The sequence below is a fragment of the Ictidomys tridecemlineatus genome, chromosome 6, assembly GCF_052094955.1.
Source record: "Ictidomys tridecemlineatus isolate mIctTri1 chromosome 6, mIctTri1.hap1, whole genome shotgun sequence".
NCBI classification, from domain to species: Eukaryota; Metazoa; Chordata; class Mammalia; order Rodentia; family Sciuridae; genus Ictidomys; species Ictidomys tridecemlineatus.
This window is the reverse complement of record NC_135482.1, coordinates 184,098,117-184,121,243: the sequence shown is the minus strand read 5'-3', so window position 1 is coordinate 184,121,243 and position 23,127 is coordinate 184,098,117. Positions and strand designations below refer to the sequence as shown.

At 38.1% G+C, this 23,127-nt stretch overlaps 1 protein-coding gene across 4 annotated transcripts in view; it reads right to left on the bottom strand.

Annotated features, from left to right (window-relative positions):
• The window catches only part of Gpc6 (glypican 6), a 1,046,794-nt gene that overhangs the window by 765,718 nt on the left and 257,949 nt on the right, over window positions 1–23,127 (bottom strand). For all 4 annotated transcript variants that reach the window (XM_005317045.5, XM_040281651.2, XM_078016208.1 and 1 more), the window contains exon 2: window positions 15,970–16,128. In XM_005317045.5, coding sequence (XP_005317102.1) covers window positions 15,970–16,128 — 159 coding nt within the window. The remainder of the gene's footprint in view (window positions 1–15,969; window positions 16,129–23,127) is intronic.

Genomic DNA, 23,127 nt, shown 5'->3' with positions numbered 1-23,127 from the left:
CCATATTTGGGGTTTTACATTAGTGGGAAGACAAATAGCTGACCTTTCCACTCCATTATCCAGGTAGCTTCAATTATGCTTCCACAAAAATCACAGGGCTATGCTGGGTGGCGAGCAAAATTCTCACAGGGAAGAAAAATATATTGTTGTTTTTCCTGTTTCTTTAAAATCCATTTCTCCACTTCGCCTAAAATCAATGGGCCTTAAAATGCACTTCATTCAGATGAGGAGAGGAACAGACCAGAACTGGGTTATTCCAACAAAAGGACCCTAATGAAGAACTCCATCAGAAGGCTGGAGGACTTCGTGGAATTCTGGCATTTTCCCTGAAGAGTTGCAGTGAAGAGCAGAATTACTCATTGGTAAGAAATCCATTTTGGTGTGCAGGTAATCCTGGGTGATGTTTATTATAAGAGATCTTAATGTCTTGCCCTATTCAAAAACTATGCACAAATGAATGTGGTTCAATATTAACCACAGCTAGTGAACCAGAGGATAAAGAAATGCCATTAGTCATCCCACTAGGCACCATGGATCATTCACCCTTGGCAGCATGCCAAGAGTGCACCATGGTACCATGCATCACGCCATTGCTGACGACTCCAACAAACAAAGACTTTAGATGCCTTTAAAAATTATACATTTTAGGGTTGGGCTTGTGGCCCAGCGGTAGAGCACTCGCCTAGCACGTGTGGAGGCCCTGGGTTCAACACGCAGCACCACATAAAAATAAATAAAATAAAGGTATTGTGTCCAAGTAGAACTGAAAAATAAATATTAAAAAGAGAATTATACATTTTATCTGAGGATTTAAGAGTACTAAAAAGAAACTGAAAAATCAATAGGTATTTAATAAACATTGTAAAAATGTACAGTCTTGATTGAGGTAGATGTCAACAGGGCTAGACAGGCTCTGAGATTTCCAATGACCTGAAAAAATTGAGTATATGAGACTGTTTGTATTCATCCATCCCCAGTGATCTATGTACTAAGTCAGTTGTGTACTAAATGGTTATGGAGAAAATTCAATTAATTACACGTACTGGGCAATTATCAGTCATGTACCCATCACTGTTGATGATCAGAATATTTATGGCAGGGCCCTTCTACTATATATTTGCATCTAATATTATTTGGGATCATTTATGCAAATATTTGATATGGAAATATACTTTTTTCACAAAGTATAACATGAAATTTAGCAATAATAATATATTTGCTTTTTCAACTGGGATCTGACATGAGAAAATTTCTCATCTGACCATGAGAAAATTTCAGCAGGACAACGACTTTTGTAAACTGAGACGTATGGTGTTCATGGCATGGCCTTATGCAACCTAATGTTCATTTTCTTAATCAGACAAACCACACAACAATTTTTGTGATTATAACATGTATGTGAGAAACTTGAAGACTACACTTGCATAGGAAAAGTCCTCTGAAACCTATCATTCCCTAGAAAATACAGTAGAAAGTCTGCTATATGGAACTGAAGTGGGGCCACACATTTTAATAGTCCTTAATGTAAGAAAGTCATATACAGTGACAATACAAAATTGAACTCAATCATAGATCCCTGATGTTTATTCATTATTCTAAAATACTGTTATATAGACACACACAAACATACACCAGCACATGGAGGAACCAAATGAAGGCCTTTTGCTCTATAATCCACATGCCTGCTGTCAGCCATCAATTAAACAGAACAAACCCCACGGTGTAAACTTTGTTAGAAGGTGTTCAACAGGGATTTTAACTTTTGTCTGTATAACTTCAAACTCAAGAGCCAATTCAATTATTTAAATGAAAATAAACAAGAACACCCATTGATTTTCAGAGAATAGGCTGAATTTTCCACATTTACACATACTGCAGGAGCTTAATAATAGGTCCATTCCTCTTTAGTTAAACATTCTTTGCTCCACCACATGGAATTATCTCTATTTTACTCTGGATTCTGCACCTCCTTGCCATCCATCCAATTTCTACATTTCTAAATCCTTCGTGAGTTTAAGAAAAATTTTCATTCTATCTGTTCACAAGGCTGTTTATGAAATCACTTGATTCTAATATTTTGTGTGCATTATGTGTACTTGTCCATGTGATTCTAAGGGACTCTCAGCTCCTATGGTCAAGAAGGTGAGCTGGTTACAAGGGTGAAGCACAGCGGAGACCATCACAGAGTAAATGCTCACTCTTTGCCAGACTGTTGCTCGACTCCTTATGTATGTCATATTTTCAAATCAGACAATTTTGTGAGGGCTTTATTTTGAAAAGGAAAAACAATTTGGCCCAGATTCAATAAAATGTATATCCTATACCTGAACCCTAGGTTACCACCTCCAGCCTTTGCTGTTTGCAGGGCTAAATTTCTAAAATAGAATTTGACCTAATGTCCTAAACACGGTAAACCTTTCCCCAATTAAGGAAAATGAGTAAGGAAAAGAATGTAGCAACTACTTTGGGTTCTTGGCATCTATGAGGGGAAAATAAATAGAGTTTCTTTGTTTAGAACTAGCAAAAATAATCTCAACTACTGAAACACACACACACATATACACACACTACTTGTTGCAAAAGTGTTTAGGATTTTAAAAGCATATAACATATTAATTCAAAGTGGTTCTCTGTTTTCTTTAGTTTCAGAATATAATTCCGAGTTCGAAACTCTAAATAGAAGCTAAATCTTGAAAATGGTGAGAACTTTTGCCTGATTCCTAATCCTCTCTTATGTATGAGGACTTGAAATGCTCTTAAAGATACAATTAGAAGTTACTACCATAGGGTCATGGTTTGTATATGAGGTGTCCCCCAAAGCTCTTTTGTTCAACAATGAAGGAATGTTTCGGGGTAAAATGGTTGGATTGTAAGTGTCTCGATGTCATCAGTGGATTAATCCACTAATGTGGATTAACTGGGTGGTAACTGGGTAGGTGAAATGTGTCTGGGGTAGGTGGATTACTGAGGTTTATATTTTGTACTTGGTGAGTGGTGCTTTCTCTTTGCTTCCTGGCTGCCATGTCCTATTTTTCTCCACATGACATTCCATCATAACGTTCTGCCTCACCCTGGGACCCAGAACTATATAGTCAGCTGACTGTGAAGTGATCCTCTGAAACCATAAGCCCACAGTTAACTTTTCCTTGTCTAAGTTGTTCTTCTCAGGTCTTCTGGTCACAGTAATGGTTCTTAGAAGTGAGGTCATTGCTCTGAATAACCTCACCAAGTAGTTCAGAAGCTTTTGGAGCTAGTTTGTGAGGAGAAGAAGTTTGAGAAGATTAGAGATACAAGCTGGAAAAGCTTTAGAATGTTGTAAGCAGAGTTTATGGGGAATTCTGGTAGGAGCTCAAAGGATGAAAATGCCAATAGGACTGTGGACAGTAAAGTCTGGGTTCATAAGCTTTCAGAGGAGGAGGATTCTGTTGAAAATTGGACAAGAGACTATTCAGGTTGTGTTCTGGAAAAGAAGCTATCTACATTTTTCCTAATCTCTAAAACTTTCTGTAAGGCTCAATTGAAAGGTGATGGTCTAATCAATCTGGTAGAGGAAGTTCTAAGGCAGCATAGCATTCAGGTGGTGGCACAATACTGCTAGTGGCTTTTTGTCAAGTTTACTATGATAATCAGGAGTAGAAAGTAGAGCAGAAAGATGTGTGGGAGAGAACTGCAGTATGATAGGAAAAGTGAGACTAATACTGGGATTGAGGAAGTTCTGCGTGTTAACAAGATTACAGCTATGAAAGAGATGCTATGTACTTTACCCAGAAACAGTAAGAATGATGGCATAGGGGCATCTTAGGAATTAGCAAGACCACACCCATTTCAGGCTCACAGGTTTAAAAGTAAAAATGTTTCAGAAGAAACCCTGGGGTGATCTGCATACACAAGGGGTCCTGTGTAGAAGTTGTTTCCCTATGCTTCGCTGCTTAGGCACTCAGAGGCTTGGCTACTGTTGGAAATGGGGGCAGATCTTGGTTTCAAATGCATGGTTCTGGTTTTGCAGGATTACAGGTGCTGGAGTTAGAGGAGTCAGGGAGGCCTCCACCAAGATTTCAAAGGAATGCCCAGTAGGTAGGCCAGGTTGGAGTCCCTGAGGACAGTTATTGAGAGGGTGATGCATGAAGATGTGAGAAGGAATCCAAAGCTGCAGTGGTAACCCTGAAGATTAAGACATGCCATAAACATGGGACTCTGTTGAACAAAGCTGCAGGAATTAAGCAGAAACAAGACAAGAGAGAAACCGTGTGAGCTGCCAGCAGCAAGGCCTTCAGGGTAAGCACTACACACACCCTTGGGAGGGAACATCACAATGCCATGTGCCCCAGATGCTGGACTTGGACCTACAGGACCTATTTGCCCAGCTGAATTGCAGTCTTGCTTTGGTCCCATCCCTCTGTCTCTACCTCTATTTTTCTCTTTTAGAATGGAAATGTTTACTCTGTGCCATTATATATCAGATATATGTAACTCTCTTTTGATCTTTACTCACACAGGTAAGAGTTTGTCTTGAGTCTCAGATATTTTGGATGTGGAATTCTGGCAGTGCTGAAACCATCAAGTCTATGGAGACCCTTGGGACTGGACTAAATGTATTTTGCATTGTGAGCTTTGGGGGGCCAAGGATAGAATATTGTGATTTAGATATGCAATGTCCCACAAATCTCATAGGTGAGACAATGCAAGAATTATCAGAGGTGAAATAATTAGATTATGAGAGGTGTAAACTAATCAGTAGATTATAAGTCAGGCAATAAGTGTAGGCAGGTAGGGTGTGCCTAAAGGAATTAGATCACTGAGGATGTACCTTGGGGGTTTATATTTTGTCCTTGGTAAACAGAGTGCTCTCTTGCTAGCTCTCTGTTTCCCGATGACAACATCAGGGGTGCCTTGATTGTCTACCACATCCTTCCACCATGCCATGCCCTGAGCTGCTTTCTTCTCTCACATCCTTTCGACATGATTTTCTACCTCGCCTTGGGCCCAGAGCCAGAGTCTGCTGACATGGACTGAATCTCTTAAAGTATGAGCCAAAATAAGTGCTTCTTCCTCTACATAGTTCTTGTCTGATACATCGCTCAAATCAACACAAAAGTAGACTAAAACACTTAGGATACCTTTTGCAGGTAATGTAGAGTGAGAATAAGTCTGACTGACCCAATAATGATCAGGCAGACAAAGTTAGCAAACCTTGCCGTGTTGCTCAAAGAGAGGCTTTCATTTTTCTCAATTCTCTACTTTCCTTATTACTTCACGGGAGGATTTATGTTAGGTACTTCCTTGACCTAATCTTTAAAATGAATCATGATACATTACATCACCCAAATCTTCAGAACTCTGTTGTTATAAACTTCTACTTTGACTCTACATGGAGGATATCAACTAAATTATAAGAAAAATCCAAAGTTGTCTTGATCAAATGTTACATAGTGTTGGGGAGGGGAATATTATCTCCAGATAATAGTATGTCCCCATTTCTCCTTCGGGGATGAAGGTTCACTTTTAATGTTCTATTTATATTTAACAAAGAAATTAAGAATCCCCCTATTTACTTTTTTATTAGAAGTTATTTAGATAAACTTTCCTGAGTAACCAGATATTAATAATTGAGACATTTTATATCAGTTTTCTCAAAGATCAGGCTCTTGCTGTTGCTTTCTTCCAAGTTATGCAGACATTTAAAATCATTTAAAATAATGTAACTTGCTAAAGTTAAGTTTTTCTAGTTTTCTACAATGAACACATTATGCTCAAATCAGAAAATGCCATTTAAAATAAAGTTACTTCCAAGCACTGTGGTGTATACCTACAATCCCACTGACTATGAAGGCTGTGGCAATAGGGTCCAAAGTTGAAGGTGAAACTCAGCAACTTACATTCTAAGCAACTTAGCAAGATGCTGTCTCAAAATAAAACAAAAGAAAAGAGCTGAGATAAAGCTCATGGAAAAGCATCTTTGGGTTAAATCCCTAGTACTAAAAGAAACAAGAAAGAGAAAGAACGTTTGGTGATCTGGCCTCAGAAAACACCACTCTAGCAGAAATAGTAACTCAGAAATTAAAAAAAGGATTTTATAGATTGTAAAAAAATAAAAATACATTTGAACCGATGAACTATAAATTTTGGAGTGTACAAATTTTACAAATTCAAATAATAAAGCACAGTATTGATCTGCAGAAGATCAAATGAATTACTCATCTTGGGTGTAAGGAAGAAAGGGAGACTTGTTTAATGTATTTTAAAAAAGCATCATTTGCTGGGCAACAGGTGCTTAAATACCCCTTATAAATGGAGACCTGTTATTGGTCAAACATACACCAACTTTAACACCCTAGAGGAAAGATTGGAAAACCTCTTTAAAATTCTGGACAGTTCTATGTCCTGATAGCTAATATCTCAGCGCCATTTACACCAGGGATAAATGAAGTGACCTGCAGACTACTTGTTTCATGAATGGAGGATATTTAAAAAAAAAACAAAAAAATTCTGGGCTGGGGATGTAACTCAGTGGCACAACAGCTGAATAGCATGCTCCAGGGCTTGGTAGGGGTTTCCAGCACTGCAATTAAAAAAAAATTATTTCTGAGTAGTAGCTGGGAGAAATTGTATATTAACTGATCCCCCAAGAGAAAGAATTATGTGTATCTTTACCTCCTGTCATTCATGTGCCCATGGATGTGTGTGTAGGAGGGCATGCAGGCATGCACACAGGTATGATAAAGAACAATACACCCAGCCTGCTGCTTCTTGCTTTCCTTTGGAGAACTGAGACTTTTAAATTAGTTCCACTAAATCCATTGGAACTGCTGAAATCATGTGTGGCTTTCAGGTTTATGGGACCTATGAGTTAATAGATACTAGAATTCAAGGCTTCCTATTTTTTTCTGTTGTATTTTTTATAGGAACTTAAGTAACTCATCTAACTGGTATGCGCCCTTGGGTCTGCACAGGTTGGTACCATGCTCAGACAACACTGTAGCAATATTAAATATATTCCATATTAAGTCAAGCATAGGAAGAAAAAATAGAAATAGGAGACCTAATCCATATACTTAATGAACTTAAGACTCCAACAGAGAATATGCAATGGATCATATTTTTTAAAGAACACTATTAAAAGAACCCTAAATAAGTGAAAATGATAAAGTGTCAACTAACTAAGCACTAAGGAGAAGGAGATAGGAATCCTGAGGAAACTAAAGCCCATAATGACCACAGAATTATTGTCTCTAAAAGAGAAATATTCAAAGGAACTTTCAGAAACAAAAGAATTTCTTCAAACATTGGTGCTCATATTTCCAGATACCTTATTTCAAAGTTTGCTTTTCATTTTCAAGTTGTTTGTATTCAATTAATCTAGAAGTAGGGAGCAAAGAGTATAAAGACAATGAACTCGTATATACTATCATCCCAAGTATAATATTTGTCTATTTGATGAATATAACAAAACTTTTGAAAGAATGGCACACTCTGAAACTGTAATAAGTGATTTTAAAAAAACTTTCCTGAGCTTTAAAAAGCATTTAAGTTTATTGTTCTCTGGCCATTGACTCTTCCTCCATATTTGGTTCAGAATTCTTATCCTAATAAAATAAATGGAATCATAGGAAATGAATTATTTAGGCAAGCTGCTTCTTCAATGGATTTGCTAAAAAAGTCCCATTAGCTCTTGTTGTAGCTAATGATCCAGTCCCAAATCACTCTTGAATTATATAATAACTCTTCAATTATCTAGAAATGTTACAATTTTAACATTTTAAAACACACCTTACATTGTCTTTGAATCTTGACATTTGTGACTGAATACAATGTCAGTCTGTTTTCTGTCACTGTAACAAAATACCTGAGATGATCAAATTATAAAGAGAAAATGTTGATCTGTCTCCCAATTTTGTTCTTCCAGTTCATGACCAATTAGTCCTGTTGTTCTGGACTTGTGGTGAGGTAGTACATCATGGTGGGAACATATTGCAGAGTGAAAATATTCATGACATAGCCAGGAAAGAAAATAGAGAACTGCTAGAAAGTATCTAGAGTCTTGCAATTTCCATCTAGGACACACCTTCAGAGACCTAAAGATCTACAACTAGGTCCCACCTCAATAATGATTCTCAATAGTGCCACCCTGGGAAATGTGTTTTTTTACACATTCAGGTTCCAAATCATATCAAAGACTCTGTTTATCTTTGTGTCTACACATCTTGTAAAGAAGAGTTTAGCATTTTGAATCACACTATGGAAAAATTTAAAGCTTAAGTGTTGTTTTAACTAGTTCACAGGAATAGACTAGAGATGCCACATTCAGTAAAACAACAACAGGATACTGGGTGGAAGCCGAAGCAAAGTCATTTGGATCCGATAAGTTGCATTCACCTTTGCAATTTGAAAATGATGAGTTCAGTGTGATTTGCTATGGAGCAGACAAGAAAACAAAATGGCAATACTGGTTGACTCTGTTGGGCATCTACCATGAATTCCCAAATTGAAATCATCTATCGTGTATATGTCTTCTCTTCTTTAAAAAATCCTTTTCTATTATGGATATTCCATAGAACTATACAATAATAAGAATAATCCAATAAATCCTTATGGACTCATCAACCAGTTTCAACAATGACTGTCTTTCTTCCCATCCTGTTCCCATGTGTCCACCTCAAGGAACCAATTAGGCCTTGGCTATGTGTTTTCAGACACAGATTCACTTGAATCTTCTTCTGCATCTCAGAGTCTTAGAAGTATAAAAATTATTTTTTTTTGTGACTTTGTCATTTTATTTGTTTATAAGAAGGATATTTTGTATTTTCTCAGGGAAGGAGAGAACGACCATTTTTATTTCTACCCCTGATCGATCACCAAGGAAGATCAAGAATCCTGTGACACCAAATCCCGCCCGAGGGAGGGACTTTTCTCCGTTTCCCACTGCTCTGCAGATCTCACTGGAGACACCAAGTTCCCTAGTGTCACACACACTATGCAGTTGGGGCAATCTACACCGAACTACTGTGTTCTCAGGTCGAAAGACAAAAGTTATTTTCACAGAGCCCTAATTTATGCCCCCATTAAATATTTTTTTCTTGATTTTCATTAAAATAAGAAAATCAGTTTTCTCTATTCAGTGGCAGATCAATTTAACTTAAATAAAATTTCTCCTGTAATTCACCCATACTTACTCAAAGGATTAGTGAGCCTCTGGCAGAGCACAGATACTTGTCTGCTCATTAACATTCATGACCAAGAACCCTTCTGGTAGGGCTGGTTTCAGAGTCTGATAGAGCAATACTTAAAAGAAATTGGCTTGTCTGTGAAACAGCTGCTCAGCAAAGCCACCATGCAAGGGAATTGGTGATAATAAGATGATAATATTTCAACTACACCATGAGCATGACATATTTTAAGTTACTTTGAGGTGTGTGGTAGGGGTCTGAGAATTAGAAAAAGGTTGGTAATATATCACAGAAGCCGTGAAGCAGTTGATTAGCAGTGTACATCCTTAAGTTTGAGAGATCTGCCAAAGTCTGAGGGGAGGGATAAAGAAAGGAGGAAGGAAGGAAAAGGGAGGAGGGAGGAAGGAAGAGAGAAAGGAGGACAGATTCCACCTGTACAGAGACCTGGGTTCTTTGTGCACTGCATAGAAAAGGCCCAGTTAGTAAGGATCATCTCCTTCAGCATTGTGCAAACAAGGCATTTGTGATTTATAAACCCACCCACCAGCTCTGTCAAAGCCAAATCCCTCATCAGCTGATTTTCATTTTGGAAGGCCTACCTTTTGCAAAATCTGGCAGATTACTTTCCAGTGCCAGTGAGACAATTTCTCTAATTTCTAAAACTCACCTCAGAATGTTCTGGATTCAAGAAGACCGTCTTTTACACAAAATGTCTGTGACTTCGATGGAAGCCTATGCATTCACTTTATTGCTTCCTACCACGATTAACATTGAAACCTTCATGAAATGGCACCATGGAAGTATGTTGTGTGTTGTGTGTAGGTGTGAGTGCTCCTCTGTATGTGTGTGTGGTAATGCCTGTGTACATCACTGTTAGGATAAGACAGGTAGTGGTATAATAGTTGTGCCTAACTGCACTTGATTGAGAGAATACTTATTGGTCTGGAATTCCTGGGAATCCCATTAAAAAACAGTCAAAGTAGTGAGGAAAACATTGGATGGGAGTCACAAAGATGCTCAGGTGTGAACTATAGTAAATTACCATGGAAATATGTACCCTCTCCTCCATCTCCACCTCTGTGAAGTAGTACAATCTCTTCCCCTACTAATGTCAAGAAGGACCATGAGATTTGGTTTGGTCACTGAGAACTGGGAAGACAGAGTGTCAGTTCTCCACGCCTCAAGGGGCTTCCTGACTCCACCTGTCTGGCTTGAGAGTCTACAGGCTCTACCAAGAGAAGAACACGGCCAAGCTAGAATGCTACTCCCAAAAGAATAGGAGATATCTAGAGTGGCTCAGATCAAATCTGTCATTTAGAGTCAAACGTACCTTGGCACAGCCAAACCAAAGATTAAAGAACAACAATGCTTCTGACTTAGGCTCTACAATTGTGGTTTGTTCTCCACAATACAATGGCAGACGGAAACGAGGAATAGGAAATCTTTGCACAATATCTACATCATAGGTATTTGATAGCTATCAATAAACTAAAACCTTTGGAAGTAAATCAATATTAATTATGCTAATATGTCCTAAGGGCTCTGTAGATATGTATACAAAATCCGTGGAGCCTCTGTCTCCTCCTGCCACCTCTTTAATGACCACAATGTTAATGCATTCTTTAGGGGGTACCAGATTGCCAGCTTTTCAAAAATCCTGTGATTTCTCTAAACAGAATTCTCACTACCTCTTCTGTTTCCAGTGGATTTCTTCTTTAGCACACAGTCAATTCTGCCTTCTTTAGTGTTTGTCTTCTGTTTATGTCTCCCTCAAAAGGTAAACTCCTTGAGAGGCCAGGACCATATTTTAGTCACCGCTAGTCATCTTTCCATCTGCTACACAATTAGCCAAGTGACTTCTACCAACGGGGCTCGAAAAAAAAATAGGTTTTCAAATGGAAACACAAAAGCACACGCGCAGGTACATAAAACGTCACCCATGTGACAAGAAATGTGGAGGATTCTACCAACATCTGGAAAAGTACTTAGGATTTTTTTTTTCTTTTTCATATAAGTGCATTCTCTGAGAAAATTAGGCTATATTTTAAAGAAGTCATTACATTATTGTCATCTCTACAGTATATAGATGAGAAATGATATTTAAAAAGAAAACACAAGCAGATTTGCAGCATAAAAATATTATGCTTCTGTATATAAATTATTTTCACATTCAGGGCAATGGGTATTCAGAGGTGTTACAACAGAACAAGTTCTTCATGAAGATGGAAATCACTGTTCATTTTTTTAAATTTGCTTTTAAAAATGTACTTGCTGCCAAAATCTCTGGACAAATGCATATCATTAAAATACATAAATAAAAACCAGGAAGAAAAGAAAAATAATAAGATGAAGAAGAACATACTAAACACAAAACCTCATATGGAGTTCCGAATGTGAATAAATTTCCACTCAAATCAATCTAAAGGAAAATAAAATAACCAAAATAAAATATCCATTCAAGCAAATATCCCTGTCTCTGAATAATCCATATTCCATAGACATGCTTAGAAAACAGAGTGCTAGCCTCTAAATCAAGATAGAAAACACTATGTCTTGTAAGTAGTGAGAATAAACACTGGGCTTTCATTGATTCAATAACCTTTTTTTTTTTTTTTTTGCATTCCCCTTTAATTTAGGCACAGCTTCCCAATCAACACTCTTTCCACCTTTTCTCAAATGTGGCTGGATTCCTGACCCACCAATATCACTATTGCCTTGTTAAAGAAATATCAATCATTTTCACCAGTGTCCACCCCAGATAAAAGTTGAGTTAGAATTTCAACCAAACATTGATTTCCTATAACATGACTATTTATAAGGCGGATGTACGTCTCAGGTTACACTCTTGGCTCCCTTGTTCTTGATGGAAATTGGCAAGTCATTCTCCCTTTCCAAACTCCAGGCTCCTTGGGGGCTTGTGCTATATTTAGGTGAGCAATTTTCTTTTTCAAGGATTAAAAACATCTCCTTCCACTTTTCTCTGACGGTCATTTCCACTTCCTTCCCACAAAACCTGGGACAGGACAGGCGGGGGAGATAGAGGGCTGGCTGGCTGACCATGAACTGCCAGCCCACGTGAGCACTAGAAAGCATTGGGGAGGTTATAGGGTAGAGGAGGCTGAGAGCAAGGATCCTGCTGTGCTGGGCCTGGGGCAGGACCCTGACCCTGCTGCTTTGTATTTGTGTGACCGCCTTAGAATCTCCCCGTGAGAAACAGGGCTAGCTTCTTCAAGACTGAGGATCTGGGCCAGGTGTTTTCTCTTCTTACTCTCACTATCAGTATAGCAGTTCTCCCTGTCCTGGGATCCTAACAAAGCACTTAGGAGCATAAAAGCAGTAGGCATTGAAACAGGAATGCCAATTTGACAGGTCCCTAAAGACACAATTCAAGTCAAAAGAGGGGGAGCCCAACACTTTGTCTGCCTTTTAATGTGACTTCCTGCAGCTGTTTTTGGACTTGTGGGTTTCTAAGGTATGTGGCAGAGGGGAAAGGTGAGAAGGGAGGGGACAAAGCTGTGGTCACTCTACCGGCTGCACTGAGCTGGCTTTTTGTCCAGGACACTAGACCCTGTGAAGCAAACCAAAAACGGGGCTCGGCTACAAAGCCTGTGGAGAACACCCCTGTAAAGTGCTGAGGGAACTTTATAGGGACCCCAGACATGGGGGGAGGGGCTTACGGGGTGACTGATAAAAAAGTCAGGTAGGCATTTGGCCAGAGAAAGGAGAAAACAAATAAAATTCCATAGGACCCTGGGAGAAGCACTGGTGCCAAGAACATAAATTTTATATATACTCTTGATAAAATTTCAATTTTATCCTCATAGTCAGGGGGAAAAAAAAACAGGTACCCAGTGATAAGAAAATTATCTACCAAAGAATGAAATTTCTGCAAGTGGCACTATATCCCTTTTCAATTCCTTGTCCTTCGGCTGAAAATGTTACTCTCAATGGGACTGCAAAGCAAAGCTTGGTGATTGCGGATAAGTTGAGGAAGAGTTCCTATGAATTCAGGTTTAGATGCCCACCTTCCAATAATTATTGGCAAATGTACAAGTGGTATCTTCTAAATAAATCTTATGATAAATCTTACCCAAAATATTAATTAAAAACTGGGAAAGAATATGACCATGAGAAGCATGTGGTTTTATGTTAAGCATATTAGAATCTCAAATTTTAAAAGAGAATCATGTCTGCCAGAAACCAAAAAGTTAAATGGAATCAAGACATTGTAATATAATAAGGAAAACAACAACCGGAGACTAATTATCCCAGTGATTGGATTTAACCTCTTTGAATGTACCATGGACTGACTCACACATATCAGGGAAGTCGAAGTTGTTGTTGTACGTAATGAAAGTAGGAAGGAAAGTCAGTGCCTCATGATTTTAAATTAAGCAGTAGTTTTTGTTGTCTTCACAATAGAACCTTAGAGCCCACAAAGATGTACAAAATACAAATGACAGACCTATCTCTCTCAGAAAGTGGCACCTGAGGCAGAACCTCAAACAGAATATTCTGGATAAAGAGACTCCAGTAATAAAGCAAAATGACTCACTGTGGAAGTTACTAATAAGAAACTCAAAAGTCCTTTACAGGAGCATTGGCTTCATGTGAGAAAATAAAATTCAGAAGGTAGCATTCTCCAAGTCATCCTAGACAGTTCTTCTGTACTCATGAGAACTGAAACTCATCAATAAGTGCCAGGAGAAAGTGTTTTTGTAAAAAGCCAATGGAGGGGCTGGAGATGTACAAGGTCCTGGGTTCTATTCCCTGGACTGGGGAAAAAAAAAGGCAGAAAATACTATGATGACTTTTTAAATTGAGGATGATAATGATAATATTGTTAAGAATGGGCTCTAAGAGATGAAAACAATCATTTTTAATTTTTTTTTTGTAAAGTCTAGATGAAATCTTGCCAAGGGGGGAAAAAAAATCTTAACTTCTCCCTCATGGCAGCCTCATACAACTGCTGCTAAAGAATTCATCACCCCGTGTCAGATCTCATCTGAGCAAAATCAATGTCCTGTCAAACTGATTGACATCACACCCTTAAGTACACGAGAACAATTTGAACCACACCTGGGAGAGGGAGAGAGAGAGTGGTGGGGGAGAGACTGAGACTTCTTTAATAAAACAAAGACAAATGAGATCTGGGATTAAATTGTGTAGACCCAAAGATATTAAAAGCTACTCATATGATAATCTCAGAAGTATGTGGTTCAGTCTTCTTGGAATAGCTTTACTTATCAAAAAAAAAAAAAAACCTCTCACCATAAAACTACATAACATTTAATATTTTTCTTAAAAGAAATATAAATGATCAATTGCGAATACTGCCCTTGATTTATTTTAGCATCACCAGGAGCAGAACTTTGGGAAGGTACTATGTTTTCCAACGACATAGATAAAAATCAGTAACAGCAGATCACTTCACCTGCTTCTGTAACAAATAACTAGATGTCTCAATTTGCCTCAATTTGAAATGATAGATTGTCGTCCCCGAAACACAGAGTCCCTGAATGCCACTAGATTTGTAATCTGTCAGTCAAGGGCAACCTTTTTTTACTCCCCAGTTGTATTCGAGGGAACAACCTGCATGGCATGGCTGCTAAATAAGGAATGATTTTCTTATATACCCCCAGAAAAAGTTAGAAACAGAGCAAGAGAAAAAGAAGGAATATGAAGACATTGAAACATACTTGCAGAAAAGATGAAGTCCTAGTCACGTACATGGAAAATGTCATATCACCATGAGAACCGAAAACACTGGTGACGACCAAGTCTTTTCTAACTTGGAGGATTAATTTGAAAGAAATCAGTGCCACAATAATAGTTTAAAGCGGCAATGAAGTAGAACATTTGTCCTTCTACACAGAAAAGACTCTGTAAGCTTTCCCAAGATGGCTCTGCTGTACATAACTGAACAGGGTAAAGAAAATGAGCAGTAGCTCTTTTGCCCTAGGGCAATGTGACATGTTGGAGGGGACAGAAGGCAGGCTTGCCACCGTTCACAAGCCTGGTTTACAATCATAGAAAGGTACATTCTAAAAAACTGCACCATCCAAAAATATTTAACCTTATTGTTATCACTATTAACATTGCTTTTAAAAATCAGATTGCATTTGATTACTTCTCTAAGGCTCTGATGAGAAAATTCGGTGCTGAAACTCAGTAATAATTGCTTTTGGTCTTTGCGCTTTCGAATCCAAAAATATTTATGAAACCAATAGAACAAAGAAATGAAGTAGATTGTTTATAAACAGGAAAGAGAAGGAAGATCTAAATCTTATGTAGAATGTGTCACGAGTACCAGGTAAGATGTGTTATCACAACAGCAAATTCTAAAATAAAGGAGTCCATGTCACTGGCAGCTAAGACGAGTCTGTCTTCTTAGAAGGGATGTTATATATCAAGTAATCTCAACTGACACAATTTTTAAAAAATGAATATCCCCATACGAAAGTAGAAGACAAGCCCCAGTGACAAAACTTGGTTTAGATTCACCCTAAAAAGGAAAAGTTGAGCTAAATCTTTCAGAATAAATTTTATAGGCAAAGCACAAATGCAAAATGGCTTTTGGGTAAATCAGATTTGTTTTTCCAAGATTCTATTGTAAAAAAAAATCACACATTGTCAAGAAAGTTCATGCTTTTCCTAAAAATAGACAATACTATAAATGTTTAAGAGGGAATGAAAATCTCCTTCAAGAAAAAAAAAAAAGCTTTTCATAAAACAGCATGATTGTCACAGAAAAGCACACCTTTTCTCTGAGAAAAACTAAGTGAAGCCAAACTGTTTCACCTACCATCAAACTTCTTGTGCCTCGACACAAAAGTGGTCCGCACAAAATGGCTGGTCTCTTCCACGAGGTTCTCAAATTCTAGTTTGCTCTGCTGGCTCAGCTTGTCTTCCATTTCTGTGGTGCAGCACGTGTATTCCTGAGGACAGATTCTTAAGTGTTCCCCTGCAATGAGAAGCATGAAAACATGAGTATGGAATGGCAAGGTTTTCTAGCAGATTCTGGAGATTTCGCATCTCTAACAGTTTACTGAACCCTGGGGTACCTCTCCCTTCTACTCCCCTACCCATGGGCAGGAGCTCTCTCTGGGCCTCAGCGTATCTGCAAACCCATTCCAAACACCTGAAGGACTTCGGTTGAACCTGGAGTTAGTTTCTGCACCCCACCATCATCATGTAAGCAAAGATGCCTTAAAACCCTCAAAACACCGTGGCTTTTTTCCCCACTTTTACTTGAAATGTACCAGGCAACACCAGATAACAAGATATGTCACAGTCTTAAGGGTGTTTGTCTTTGGAAACCACATCAAGGCAAAGGTACTGGGTTCCATCACATCAGTGGGTGAGAGCCTGTGGTAAGAGCTTCCTGTTATCTCTGCCAATCAGACTGTGGAAACAAATGAGCTCTTCACCAGGTGAAACCGACACGTGTTTTTAATGGCAGGTCTCCTGTAAACCGCACATTCTTTAGCTGAGATTTCTTGTCAGACAGAAAAATGTTCTCTTGGAAGGAGGAAGCCATTGAGGGGTTTAATTAGTGTTTATGTCATATGAAAATGTAGAATAAAAGGGAATAAAATATTTAGGGCAGCCGATTTATCTCTTGATCTATCAGGCCACTTCTTTTGATAATATTGCTTTCTTTGGTGCTATTTGCAAATAAAAGCCAATCCTTTACTTCATAAAATTAAAACAGTCTGTTGTTGCATGAGATGTGAGTTTCCAATTGATGTAGCTCAGCTTATGTCAAAAATGTTGATCAAGGCCTCTGGAGTAAAGAAAAAACCCCAATCAATGCCTTGCTAAATAAAATTTTAAAATGACCCCTGAGATTAAAGTCATTGCAGGGTGTTGAAAATCAAATGAACAATTAAAGATCACTTTCTTTAAATGGTCTTTAATAAAGATCAACAGATATTTGATGCTATGGTTAAAATTTATTTATAACACTTAACAATATGTATAAAAGAGTGCCCAGCTTGCATGAGACCGTATGTTCAATTCCTAGTATGGTTAAAAGAAAAAAAGAATGTCTTATAGCTTTCTGGGAATACAAGGTGTCTCATGGTTCTTCACATAGTTTGGTACTAAATGCCAGCTTTAAAAACCTGAAGATAAAACATGTTCTTTGTTAAAGATTTTTTAAAGAAAAATGAACTTTTATTAAAGATCTATTAATTCCTAGGTCCTTGATCCACTTTGAGTTGAGTTTTGTGCATGGTGAGAGATACAGGTTTAAATTCATTTTCTTGTATATGGATTTCCAGTTTTCCCAGCACCATTTGTTGAACAGGCTATCTTTTCTCCAATGTATGTGTTTGGCATCTTTTCTAATATAAGATAACTGTAATTATATAAGTTAGTCTCTGTGTCCTCTATTCTGTACCATTGGTCTACCAGTCTATTTTGGTGCCAATACCATGCTGTTTTGTTACTGCAAAAGTAGGCCCAAATAGCGATCATATTGGATTAGGCCCCCACTAGCTTAATAAGACTCCGATAGTGCAAGAATTAAAATCAAGATTCAATAAATGGGATGGATTCAACTAAAAAGTTTCATTTCAGCAAAAGAAACAATCAGTGAGGTAAATAGAGAGACAGCTTGGAAGCAAATTTTTACCACTTGCACATCAGATAGAGCACTAATCTTTAGGGTATATAAAGAACTCAAAAAGCTAAACACCAAAAAACCAAATAACCCAATCAATAAATGGGCCAAAGAATTGAACAGACAATTCACAGATGATATACAATCAATCAACAAATATATATATAAAAAAGTTCAATGTCTCTGTCAATTAGAGAAATGCAAATCAAAACTACTCTAAGATCTCATTGCACTCCAGTCAGAATGGCAGTCATCAAGAATACTGCAACAATAAGTGTTGGTGAGGATGTGGGGGAAAAGCCACACTTACACATTGCTGCTGGAACTGCAAAATGGTGCAGTCAATATGGAAAGCAGTATGGAAAACTGGGAATGAAACCACCTTTTGACCCAGCTATCCACTCCTCGGTCTATACCCAAAGGACTTCAAAACAGCCTACTGCAGGGACACAGCCATATCAATGTTTATTGCAGCGCAATTCTCAGTAGCTAAAGGGTGGAGCCAACCTAGATGTCCTTCAGTAGATGAATGGATAAAGAAAATGTGGTATATATACATAGTGGAATGTTACTCAGCAATAAGAGAATAAAATCATGGCCTTTTCAGGTAAATGATGGAGTTAGAGAAGATAATGCTAAGTGAAGGTAGCCAATCCCAAAAAACCAAATGCGGAATGTTTTCTCTGATATAAGGAGGCTGATTCATAGTGGGGTAGGGAGGAGGAGCATGGCAGGATTAGAAGAACTCTAGACAGGGCAGAGGGTTGGGAGGATAAGGGAGGAGGAATGGGGATAAAAATTCTTTCTAAGAATCTCTGACTGAGACATCCATTGTTCCCTAGGTTGGATTGTGGCTCCTCCTAGGAGTGATAGCCAAACTTGTTTAGCATTGTTATGCTCCTGTCTTGTTTGACTTGAAGATTTTGCCAATACCAAAATTAAGAGGATAGAACAATGTGAATTGTGAAATTCTTCCCCCGGCCAAAATTTTGATACTTATGTCCCACTGAGAAGCCTGGCTTGAGAGCTAAAGACACCAGGCAGGAGTGACTTTTTCAAAACCAAATGGTCTATGCATCACTAATTTACTTTTCCTAACTATTAAGCCTAATTGATGAGGATAAAACAAAACCCATGCACAAAACCTCTCAGTGTTCTAATGATTTTGTCATTCATAAATTCCTAAAAAAGAATATTATAATAAAGATGTGATCATGATCTGATTTTTTTTTTTTTTCATCTCCGAGTACTTTGGAAACAGGATATCCAGCAGAAGGACCCTTCATGGGGAAGACAGCTGATAAGGGCAGTGCATGATGTGAGAATATTTTCCAAAGCAAACATACTTTCTTCAGTGGAACACCCAATACTGGATTTGTGTGCATCACTTGGATAGCAGGTGATTTTCTCGATCTTTCAACACTACTTTGGTTAGTGTTTCCCCCCACCCCATGGACCTCAGTTAATTCCTTCTTTTCCTTCTTAACACTATAGAGGAAGCCCTCTTTATTTCTTTGCCTTGATATATGAATAATTCAAGAATTTCAGGAAGCAAAAACTGATTTTAACTTAGCATCATTTATGACCTGGGGCACATGATCACTATGTCAATCAGTGTTCTCAGATGAAATCCTTCCCCTATCCCTGCAATTCCTCTCTCTATGCTCGTCTATCTCTATCTCTAGTTTTCTTTCTATCAGGGTCCCAATAAAAAAAAAAAAAAAGAAATGAGAGCATTTTCATTTCTGCAAACAAGAAATTATTGCATTGAGATAGTAAGGCAGCCACTTAATACTCTTTCACGAACCAATACCTCTACACATACACACACACACACAGCCTATGAAATAATTTTGGTGTAAATATGTCCCACTAGGAATAAGCATCTTACTTCTACTTGACATAAAATACTGGTATTCTTATGGTGATAAGAGATTATAATGGCTCTTATCAGACATAATCTCATAAATGTAAATCCATGGGGTTTCTTCCACAAATTTCCCAAACAGAACTGCTCCCTTGGGGCAATAAAAAAAAATCATTTTATTTTGCTCAGTTTTTCTGAAAAAGCTCTAGCCCCACTGTAATAATTTAGAAGCAGAACACAGTGCTGATACGCTAGACATTGAGAAATGGACATTTTATGAGTATATAATAGAGTAGGCAATGGAGGAAGGGGATTTAGAAAATGGTTAAAAAAGGTCAGAGAATGCAGTATGCTGCAAAGTTGTTGATACTAAAGATCCACTGAATGTGGCCAGATATTTGAGATTGTCGACTGACCTCTAATAGCTATGTAATTAGGCTTTGAGCTATTATCTGCCAAACACATAGGCCTAATCTAGAGGGTAGAATGACATGGATTTGAGCATGTTTTCCCCTTCCTAGACACTAACTGCTTAGAAGAAAAACTTAAAACATCTAGATACCAGGATTACTCTGTCAGCTTAAGAATGAATCAGGTTCAGAGCTGCTCTAAATTTTTTTCATCTAAATCCAAGTCCATGTCCCTAAAGGCTGGTTATTCTTTAACCTGCAAGTAGCTCTCTGTCCAGAAAGTACAGAACATCTATCATTCAGCAAGTAGCTATCATTTAACAAATCTATAATCTTGCTTCCTCTTTCATTCATTATTAAATCGTTCCTCACTTTTGAAGATTTCTTTATACTTTACTTTTTATTATATTATTTGAGTATTTTAATGCCACAATAGTCCTATTTCCAAATACTGAAGTTCTTTATTTTAATATTTCTAGTATGACAAGTGACATCCATATTAAGTCCACTAATGAGAGCTAAAATCAGACGTTCTGTGATTTGCCCTTTCTATTTCAAGCTATGTGATGTTAAGAGTGAGTTGGTTAATATCTCAATTGCTCTCCTGTAAAAATGAAATTAATGATATCAGATTATGGGATAAATCAGGGAAAAGGTTTAGCCTAGTGCCTAGAAAATATTAACTATAGCAGATATTCCAATTATCAACTATAGCAGATATTCTAATTCTAATTCTGTTGTCAAATATGAGGTTAGAAACCAAAATGCAAAACAGATTGAAGTATTGACTAAAAATTGTTCATTTATAATGATGTCAAATGTTACACTTTACCATTAGAAAATTCTAATAGTAAGCAATTGAACCAAACTCCACTTTTAAAAACACACAAAAAAATGAATAGATAAGAAGTATTAATTTCTTCAGGAAAATATGTGTCTCCTCTAATATCTCATTAATACTAAAATTAATAAGTATTTGATGCCAACAAAGAGTAATTCCTGGCACATGTATGCTCCCTTAATTCTTTTCAAAAAATTTTAGTGAACAAATAAATATGTGTGGTTTGTGCAAGAGAGTTTTCAGTATCCTCAAAATTTTACCATCTATAAATGCTAAATTCACAAGCACTGTCCATCTACTGGAAGGTCTATGGTCTCTCCATGTAATGACAAAGGGGCATCAAGGCTTAGCAGGATCAGGAAATCAACAGTCACATTGCATGTCTTAATGTCTCCAAGCTCTGCAACAGCAAACTTGTGAAAACTTCCTGGGAGGGAAAGATGGACAGATGTTGGGGGAAATGGAAGCTTCTTCAGCAATTGCACACTGAAAAGTCTGAACTGGCTTCATTCAATATTATTAGTCCTTCAACAATCACCTGTCTCTGACTTGGAACATTTTGGATACATTTGGGGGTGGAAGGGGTGCTGCTAAGGTATCAAAATGCAGCTCCTCCTTTTTGCTAATTGGAGGCTGTTCCAATTCTCCCAAACACCCTAATGATTCTGAATGCTTGGAGAATTAGTAAGACTCATTTTGGGGTCTGCAAAAGCATGGCCTCTGGGCCAAATCCCATTCACTCCCTGCTTCTGTGGAACTTGTGAGCAGTGGTTAGAAAACAAAAATCAAAGAATAATATTCTGCACCAGAAAAAAGTTCAAATTCAAGCATCCATAAATAAAGTTTCATCATGACTGCTACACTCCTTCTCTTGTATGCTTTCTTTGACTGCATTAGTATCAGAGCAGAACAAACATGGTTACAACAGAGGCCACATGCCTGCCAACCATATTTAACTTCTGCAATCACACTTGGAGCCACTTCATCACGTGAAGAAACTGGCTCTTCCCCTTCCTGTTCCAATTTCTCTAAATAGGAAGAATATGAAATTTTCTCAGCTTGAATACTTCCCCAAACTAAAAAGTATTAGCTATAATAATGAGATGATTTCAAAGTTGAAACTTATGAAGGAGGAGGAAGTACTGCCATTTGGGGTTTCCCAATCACTCACATTCCTTTCTCTTGCCTTAGGTTCTTTTTTTTGGAAGTACCAGGGATTGAACCCAGCGGTGTTTAACCACTGAGCCACATCCCAGCTCTCCTTTTAAAATTTTTCATTTTGAGACAGGGTCTCGCTAAGTTGCCTAGGGCTTTGCCAAATTGCTGAAGCTGGCTTTGAACTTGTGATCCTCCTGCCTTAACCTCCTGAGCTGCTGGCATTACAGGCAGGCACCACTGCACCCAGTGCCTTGGGTTCTTTATAATAAATCAAATAAATAATTAAATGTAACATTTAGCTCAACTGAGGAGGAGGCAGACGTGTCAAAGACCACTAACAACATGGAAGATCAGGATAAGAGACCTTGAATGCAGGAAGTGAGGAATTGACAAATGATGCTCACTGTATCTTTATTCATCAAACAATAATTGACAGCTTCTAGGTGCAATCATTATGACAAGCTCAAACCCAGCAAGACTAGACAGGGGGTTATGTGAAGTGGATTATGCAGGTTGACATTTCTTAGGGCACCTGAAGTTAGTACCAGTGAATTCCCTGTGTCGTGGCATTTTTAAAGGGCCCTTTTCCAGCTTTAAGGTAAATAAGGGAAATGTAGGTGTAGAAGAAGGGGGTTCCACCAGGAAGTTACAGAGTGAGCTCAGAGACTATAAATTATCTTCTGTTTCCCAAGAAAGAAGAGATAGGGCTGTTTCTCCATGTGCCCCCTTCAATTATGTGTCACTCTTCACCGCATCATGTCCTAAACACCTGCCCAGATGTTCATTTTCACTCCAAGATGCTGTGGTGACAGCAGAAATGTGATCCCTCCAGATCCCACTCCCTGCAGAGATGGCTCTGGGTCTGAGAGCAGCCAGGAATAGGCTTGGTGACTGGCACGGTAGTCGAGAGCAGCAGACAGGAGAACCTCATTAACCAGCCTGGGCAGGTCTGCTTCCACAACCTCTCTGCCCTCGGAGGTGACACCCGCGATCTCAGAATGAGCACTCCACACAAACGCACAAACAAGCAGAAACCAAAGTGCCCCAAATGAGTGACACTA